This window comes from Lycium barbarum, chromosome 1 (genome assembly GCF_019175385.1).
Source record: "Lycium barbarum isolate Lr01 chromosome 1, ASM1917538v2, whole genome shotgun sequence".
Classification (NCBI taxonomy): domain Eukaryota; kingdom Viridiplantae; phylum Streptophyta; class Magnoliopsida; order Solanales; family Solanaceae; genus Lycium; species Lycium barbarum.
Window position 1 is genome coordinate 124,249,277 of NC_083337.1, and position 9,258 is coordinate 124,258,534.

At 37.5% G+C, this 9,258-nt stretch overlaps 1 protein-coding gene across 1 annotated transcript; it reads right to left on the reverse strand.

Annotated features, from left to right (window-relative positions):
• Positions 1–4,682: 4,682 nt before the first annotated feature.
• On the reverse strand, positions 4,683–5,681 carry LOC132613625 (uncharacterized mitochondrial protein AtMg00810-like). Its single transcript, XM_060327727.1, has one exon. The coding sequence runs from the start codon at positions 5,679–5,681 to the stop codon at positions 4,683–4,685; it is 999 nt and encodes a 332-aa protein (XP_060183710.1).
• Between the last annotated feature and the right edge of the window lie 3,577 nt (positions 5,682–9,258).

Sequence of the window (9,258 nt, forward strand, 5' to 3'; positions counted from 1 at the left end):
AGGTTTGTAGCGTGTTTTATGATTGAAATGCATATAAGGTTTGTGTTCGGGAGGTTCCGTATGAGTTTCGCGTGTTGAATCGAAGATTGGAGGCAAAATGTGATTTTTTTTGTTTTCTGGTGTATTTTGGGGGTTGCGAACAAAAACTTTTGCCTGCAGGATGGCGACGTGGCAGTTGTGATCACGATGAAGAAATTTTGCGTGGACAGTATTTAAAAACTAGATCAGGATTCATTAGTATTTTGAGCATATTTTGAGTTCTAGAGCTTCGTTTGAGGTGATTTTGGTGGCTAAATTATCGTTTTCGAAAGGGGGTAAGTATCTAACCTTTATTTTTATGTTTCTCCATAATTATTCCTACTGGTTATCGTTTTTATTCGTGTTTGGGTTGTATAAATTGGGGTTTTTGAACCCTAAAGTTGGGGACTGGTAAATCTTTGATTTGAGGGTCAATTCATGGATGAAATTGATTGATTTTATAGATCTAGAACCTATGGTCTATGGGTAAATCGATTTTACAATAAAATTTCAGTTTTGCTCTTGTGGGCTCTTGGTTTGCTTTTTGGGTTCCAAAATAAAGTATAGCAATATGGGTATCTTGGACTCGTCTAACCTCGAAAAATATTATTTTAACTAGATTGAACTCATTTGGCGAATTTAGACGAGGTAGAGCTTTTGAAAGGCTTAATCTTCACTCAGATCAAGATCGGGATAGTTTGGAGGCGTTGATGAAGTGCAATATGCTCGTGAGCTATAAGGCTTCAAATCTAAGGCAAGTTGAGACTTACTAGACCTTTTTTGTAGTGTTATATGTTCGTTAATTTAGTAAACGGGCGTAATAGGGATTTGGGGGTCCCGTACTCATGAGGTGACGAGCACTTGTGAGGGGTACCGGTGTAACTTTATGGGTAACTAAAACATGAAATAATTATGAAAAGTGACGGAGATTATGTGGTTATCCTTCGGGCCATGAAGATGGTGGATACATCCATTAGGTTGGTATGATTGCTGATTATTTGAGCTATGATGGCCACTATTGATTGAATACTGTGAATAGTGACTTGATTTGCATTCATCACTCCACATCTCATTTAAGCTATGAAAAAGGACTTGTCTTCATAAATTGAATTAGTATTATGCATTTTCATGGTGTACGCATATCCATTACATACATTTATGATATTATTGGCATCTGAGATACAGGAAAGGGGCCTTGGAGGTCGGATATTGGATATAGTACATGGACGGAGTGATGATGATATTATAGCCTGAGGGCTGGTACGTGATGATGATATTATAGCCTAAGAGCTGGGACCCGATGGGAAATGATTCTGGTCGGGTGGGTCTATGGACCTCATGAGTCCCCATGGGTCACGTGAAACTTACTGCAGGAGCGTGTGTACACCGGGTGCATATGGCCATCGCATAGCATACATATTTCACTTGCATTGCATATCATCTATACTTGTCGATGTGATTTCATGCCGTATGTGCTTTGAATAATGTAAAGATGGATTTTTTATGGTTTTACTCGCTTAAAAGGGAAGAAAGATAATATCTTTATGGGTTTCCTTAACTTAAAAGATAGAAAGATTGAACCTTTACGACGATACTTGTTCTAAAAGATAGAAAGACTGAATCTTTATTAAAATATTGCCTTAAATAGTGTAAAGGTTGAATCTTTATGAATAAACTTGCTTAATTTGATGAAAAGGTGGAATCTTTGTCAGTGTAGATGCCCGATTTGGCTAAAGGTTGGAACTTTATTGCTATATTTATCCTAATTGAGGTAAATTTAGAAACTTTGTGATGATCCATGAAAAGTAATGAACTTCATGACTTGGTTTGGTTGTAGAATCTTTACTTAAATGGTTGAAGTACTTATAAACTTTATATTTTAACTAACTAAGCAAGAAGAGAAGTATCGAAAGTACCAACCCTCGCCATCGCTATAGCTTAGGGTCGGTCAATGATGTTGTTGGGTACACGTGCTTCTCATACTCAATTTACACTTGCTGCACCTTTTGTGTGCTGGTACAGATCCGAGCGCGAGTTGAGTATCGTGGTTCAGTTGACCGTCGGCGCACACTATTTTAGAGTACAGGTGAGTTGCTGATGTTTTCTCCAGCACCGGATTCCATCCTTTTTTTAATTTTTGTCTTCATTTATTCAGACAGTGTTGTAATAGCGTTTAAGACTTGTAATCGTATCATAGAAAGCTCTTGTACTTATGACTTCCAGGTCTTGGTAAGGTGTTTGACTTAGACGTGTTTATAGTTAAGTTATTAAGACCATTTCAATACTTTGGGTGTTTCATTTACTTTTTCCGCATTTACTTTATCATTGGTTGGTTTGACTTGGGATTCGCTTACGGGTTTAGGGTAGGTTCCCTCACGGCACAAATGGGATTTTGGGTCGTGACAGCAATAGGTGATGTTTGTCTCTGGCTGATTGAGTTGTACTTTGGTAGGGGTTCAATATATTAAAGATTATCCTGGTCCTTGCTGGAGGGCTATCATTTGCTCCATGCCATATCACTTAGAGATCATGATAATGTTTAAATGTTGAAGAGTTATGCTCGAAGAACACTTAAGTTGTACAAATTAATGACAGAAAATGTATGACCCGATCACACTATTCTATTGCCATTTCTTTTTTGCTTTTCCTCTTTTTTTTTTTTTTTTTTTTTGCCTCTACAAAGCAAAGAAAGTTCCCTTGTACCCATTTTAGGGAACGAATCATGAGGTTGAGGATATTCTAAAGGTGAATGGAGGTGCTTGTTGTAACTTCATTTTCCATATTACCCTTTCGGTCAAGACAAGTGATGATGACAAGGATTATTTTCAAGCTAAGGTGGTGCAACATCTAGATCTTCTTTGAATTTCCCAATCATAATAATGATATTTGATATACGTACATTCCTTGATGATTTCACTAATATTTTAGCATGTTGAAACTTCTAGCTGCAGTCTTCAAGTTTCACGACTTTAAATTTGTCATAGAAAAGCATGAGTTTTTAGTCATTAGGTTGCTATAACATTTAGTTTCGTCGCAACAGATTAGCACGCTTAAAGAACGAATTGAAAGTTGAAGACAGATATATATTATTCTAGGAAAAAATGTTTCCTTTTAGAGCAAAAACTTGTGACACCATTTGACACAATATTCAGTTCAAGATATTAATTTGAAGTAGTAAAGTCTCAAAATAGAGGGTTGAACAGTTTTTGGATAAGGAAGATCACATCAAATTAAAATTCAAGTTTGATTAATTATTGAATTTTAACAACGAGATAAGGTAATTAGTGAAGTAAAGTGTAAGCATTTGACATGTAAGTGTGATAGATGGAAGAGGCATTTAAAAGAAGATCCGAAACATAAATCTAACTATATGTGATATCAAAGTTGCTTTCCCTATCAAATATGGTATAGTTGGCCCATGATACGATAGTGATTCTATCCCTCTCCTACCTATTCTTTTTCTTTCGACCCCTAAGAAATGTAAGGTGGGAATTAATGACTAGTTAATAGAGTCAATCCTAAAGTAGTTTGGCAAAACAAAATGTTGCGGAGACAAGATTTGAAGCTCCAAAGAGGAATTTTTCCAAATACTAATACTCTGAAATTATTTCCTAGCATTTGAGGCTTTTTTCTAGGATTGTGAAGCTAGAGAAAAAATGAAAACGTATGAAGAAAATGAAAACATGGGGAGCATTAGACCTTAGCCACGGCACTGATTCGGTAGACTACTTCCCTACATCGCTCCCTCTCCCTTTCTCCCTCTCTCTGCATGTTACTGAAGTTGTTGTAATCAATATGAATTTCTTTTTTTGATGCGTGCCCCTAAGCATATCATCCCGGAAAATGATTCTTCAAATCTAGTCTATACCCTCTCTTTTGACATCAAGGTTTGTTTTTTCATTTCCCTTTTTCTGAGATAATATTTCTCCACTTACTTTGATTCGCTCTCATTTGCATTTCAGACACACCAACTCTTCATAGATTCCTCTACTCTCTCCACTTCTAAAAGATTAGATGGTATGTGCTTTAACAATCATTTGTCACCTCTTTGGTTTTTATAGGAGGGGCTATTTGTTGGTGGGTGTGAGTGAAGGTAATCAAGGAGAAAAGAAAGACCGCAAGAAATTTAATATCGTCATATATAGTTTCACTAATGTACCTACTGTCGATTTGCTGAATGAGTCTCTTAGATTTGAGAGTTCTACCATTAAATAGAAAGAATGTTGATTTTACATCCCTAAATATATGTTATTCATATCCCTGAATATCATATATTCCTAGCTGTAACATCCTTGTAGATATGATATAATCATTCCTACATATCTTCTGTCTCTAAGTATGAAAAACCAAATCTGTACAAATATTACATATTTATATAATGATATTCCAAATATCAGTAGACACAATCTGAACAGATATTCACGATCTGGCCATTATGCTTACATCCCCCCTCAAATTGATCTCGGTGAATCAAGAAGCATCAATTTGCCTACTAGAAATTGATGACGTTGCCGTGTCATGGATTTTGTTAACACATCGGCGATCTAAAGATTACTAGACACATGTGGAAGAGTAATGACTCCCTTATCTACAACTTCCCGGATATAATGACAGTCCACCTCGATGTGTTTGGTCCTTTCATGATAAACCGGGTTAATGGAAATCTAAATGGCACTTATGTTGTCAGCGTGTAAAGGAGTAGGATTAGATTGAGGAAAACCAATCTCTGCAAGTCGACCACAAAGCCAAACAATCTCAGAGCAAGCAGCATACATGACTCGATATTCAGACTCAGTTGAAGATTTCGAAACACGAGCTTGCTTCTTGCTCTTGCAAGATATCAAGGAATCCCCAAGAAATATGCACCAACTTGTGACGGAACGGCGAGTATTAGGACATCTAGCCCAATCAGAATCGCTAAATGCATCAAGCCGTATTAGAGAACCACTAGGAAAGAATAATCCGCGAGTTGATGTTCCCAAGACATATCGAATGATGCGACGAACAACTACCAAATCTAGATGACAGGGAGCCTGCATAAATTGACTCACTTGTTGAATTGCAGAAGAGATATCAATCCGAGTAATAGTAAGATAATTTAGGCTCCCAACTAGTTTCTGAAACAAAGTTGGATCAGGAAGAATATCTCCTTCCTCACGACGATACTTTACATTCAATTCCAATGGAGTATCTATAGAGGAAGATTCTTGAAGACCAACCAAAGCAATCAAATCCTGAGTATATTTGTGCTGATTTAAAAATACACCTAAAGAATCATAATGAACTTCCAACCCCAAAAAATATGTAAGAATGCCAAGATCTTTCATATGAAAAGAATCCTTAAGCTGCTGCTGGAGGGTAGTGATTAATAAAGAATCAGCTCCTGTAATAATAATGTCATCTACATATACCAAAAGAAGAACACAACCTGTAGATGTCTTACGAAGAAACAAAGATGATTCATATTTGCTCTGTTCAAAAGAGAATTGAAGCAAAGTAGACCAAAACTTGTCAAACCAAGCTCTGGGAGCTTGTTTTAATGCATACAAAGACCAATTCAACTTGCATACATCTGATGTAGGTGATAAGAACAAACCAGGTGGAGGTTTCATGTAAATATCTTCTTTGAGATCACCATGGAGAAAAGCATTTTTGACATCCATTTAATAAATAGGCCAGTTTTGTGAAGCAGCAATGGCAATAATGGTTCGCACCGTAGTCATTTTTGCTATTGGTGCAAAAGTCTCCTTACAGTCCACACCATACTCCTATCTATTACCAAGGACAGACAATCAAGCTTTGTACCGATCAAGAGTTCCATCAAAATTAAGTTTAATATAGTAGACCCCTTTACATCCAATTGGGCGGACATCTGAAGGACATGAAATAATTTCCCATGTGTCATTTTCTTTAAGAGCCAAAAGTTCTTCCTCCATAGCTTTCTGCGAACATTCATGCTTGAAAGCTTGTGAGTAACATGTTGGAACATAAATGGTGGAGAAAGTAGAAGAAAAACCATACCAATTAGGAGTACGAGATACCCTGGTAGACTACCGAGTAGGCTCAAGAGGAGCAGGCCTTGAAGAAATCTCAGGTCCTAGTTGTGGACCAGTCTCAGGTGGCGGATCAGTTTCGGGATATAGTAAAGTTGGCCAATGTCATTTATACACAAATCCAAGTTTGAACCTCTCAGAAGAAGATGACAAATCCTTAAAAGTAGGAAGAATAGGAGAAACAGAAGATGACTCAACATGAGTAGTAAAGAAATACTAATTCTCAAAGAAAACAACATTTCGAGAAACACGAAATTTGTTAGAATTTGGATCATAACAAATAAAACCTTTCTGTGAAGTACTATAACCCATAAAAGCACATTTAGTAGACTGAATAGAAAGTTTATTGCGCTGAGAAGGAGACAGATGCACAAAACAAACACAACCAAATGTAAGAAAATTATGATCGCTAGAACTTTGGTGATAAAGACGATAATATGGAGACTCAAGATTTAACACTTTAGATGGAAGTCTATTAATTAAATAGACAGTAGTAGACAAAGTTTCTGTAATGACCCTTCTGGTCGTTATGGGAAATTAGGACTCCGTTGGGAATTCCGAGGTAGCGGTTAGATTCGTACGACGTCTTTTTATATGTGTGCATGTTTTGTGTTGTGTTTTGAGGCCTTGGATGAAATGTGGGATGACAGGGGAAAAAACTGGATAAAAGTCGAGCTCACTGCCCAAAATGGACCGCTGCAACGGTGAGTGTACCGCTGCGGCGTCTTGACCACTGCCAGTGGCCATCCATGTCCTTGGTGGCCGCTGTGGCGAATGGTGGACCGCTATGGCAGTACTGTGATAGCGGTGGGAAGACCACTATAGCGGTCAAGCGGTTTCCTTTGGGACAGCTACAGAGGGACCGCTAAAGCGGCGTTTTGACCGCCGCAGTGGTCGATGTAAAACACTGGCCCAGAATTTTTATACTTAGTCTCATATTCTCTATTCACAAAACACCAACACACTTTCCAACAAGCACCTAAAGAGAATTTTCAAGCTAGAGCAAGATAACCTTGAGAGGTAAATTCCATTGCTTTTCATTCTATCATTCTCTTCCCCTTCATTATGGTAATCATCTTCATGGGTCTTTAATGGTGAAAGTGAAGTAGAAACCCTAGAATGTCAATAAACTTTCTACACTTGATGGGTTGGGGGTTATTATCGTGTATTTATCATTTAAATGGATTGATTAGTTGTTATTTGTCATAAAGTGAACATTTAGAATCATAAACTAAGTGATTTGAGACCTAGGGTTCTATAAAAATGGTGTCTTTGCCATAGAAAACTATTTGTAATGGGAATGTTGGATAGAATGTTGCATAAATTGATGGTAAATGAATACTAGGGGCCTTGATAGGTCGTTTATCACCTAGAAAATCATCCACCCTTAGAATGGGGGAAGGGAAGGGTATTCTTGCTTTGGTGTTTGTAAATTGAGCAATGTGACTCATTGAGCCTTCTATGTTTAGACCGTGAATGTATAGAGGCTTTGAGGAAAGGAAAGGCTGTAGCAGAGTAACCTGCGTGTTCCAGCTCTACTTTGAGGTAGGTTACCATTTACTTAAGTTAGACTTTGGTTAGTTGATTGTATGTTTGGTGATCTCCTTAGGAAAAAACATGTCTAGTTTTCATGGATGGTAGTTTATGGTTAAATTCTTACGTGAATATGATTGATTGATTGTGTAGGCTCCATGCCATTATTCCCGTGTGATAAAATCTACAGTGGATGTGTTATGATGAGAAGCTAATATAATCTTCTCAAGGGTATTGTGACATGAAATGATGAGTTGATTCTTGAAATTGGAAAGGTAAGAAACATTGTTCTATAAGAGGTATGGAAAGGCACTCATGTGACCTAGATTATCGGCTCGTGGTCCGAGGATCGTTTCGAAAATGAGAGGTACTTTGATATGTTCTGTGACCGAGGTTCGTTCCGGGGCGGGGGTTTGTGCTCGGGTCCGAGGGGTAGTCCGGAACGAGTGGTATATGGAAACCATGGTTCCCCTGCAGGTTATGGCTACTGAGATAAGACATCAGCTAGCATGTATGTACAGCGAGTGACGTTATTGTGGTAAATTTATTTCTGTTGTGACTTGCGTGATTGTGATGCTTGACATCTTGGTGATTTGATTGTGATTGCTTTTGGTTGACTTGATGTGATTTATTAATATTCATGACTGTTGACTGGCTTGTTTTATTCTATTGATTTTACCAAATATGCATGATACTAATCTTAATCGACCTATGATATCTACCTGTACATAGTGTTTGTACTGATACTACCTTGCTGCATTCTTTGAGTGCAGATTGTGATATAGAGACCGTTGCTCGTCCTCACATCTTGCGTGGAGGATATTTGTTGACAGATTTTGGGTGAGCTTCTTCCTATGCCAGGACGCCCGAAGATCTTCTTGCTATGATGCCTTTTCGTACTCTGGACATTATGGATTACTTACTTATTGGACTTCAGATTCTTAGACATGTTTTAGCTTAGAGTCTTGTACGATGACTTTTGGATTTTGGGGATTGTAATAGTTAGAACTTTCGTACTTATTTCAGTATTTATGGCATGATATACTTGTTCTTTTGTTGTTAAATGAGTAATAATCGTTTAGCTTGGTTAATATAAAAATCGGATTGAATGGATAGGTGCCTTGTATGTTGGTTCGCCCACTATGTTTTAAATGGGTGCCAGTCATGGCGGGTTGGGTTGTGACAGTTTCCACCCAGTAGTTAGATGGGATAGAGGACTCAATCAATAAAATACGAACTACATCTAAAAGATGACGATTTTTACGCTCAGCAACCCATTTTGCTGTGGCGTATATGGGCATGAGCATTGTGAGACGATTCCTTTCTAAAGAAAAAAATTATTGAATTCATGAGACATATATTCTCCACCAGAATCAAATCTTAATATTTTGATACAAGTAGAAAATTGAGTCTCAATGTGAGCCAAAAATGTCTTGAATATGGAAAATACCTCAGATTTGGAACGGAGAAAACACACCCATGTAAACCGACTATAATCATCAATGAATGTCACAAAGTACTTGAAATGAACATGAGAAAAATAACTGGTGAAATGCCACAAACATCACTATGAATGACAGTAAAACATTTTGTAGCACGACTACCAAAATTAGGAAACGGTAGAGTTTTACTTTTGCCTAATTTACAAGTAGAA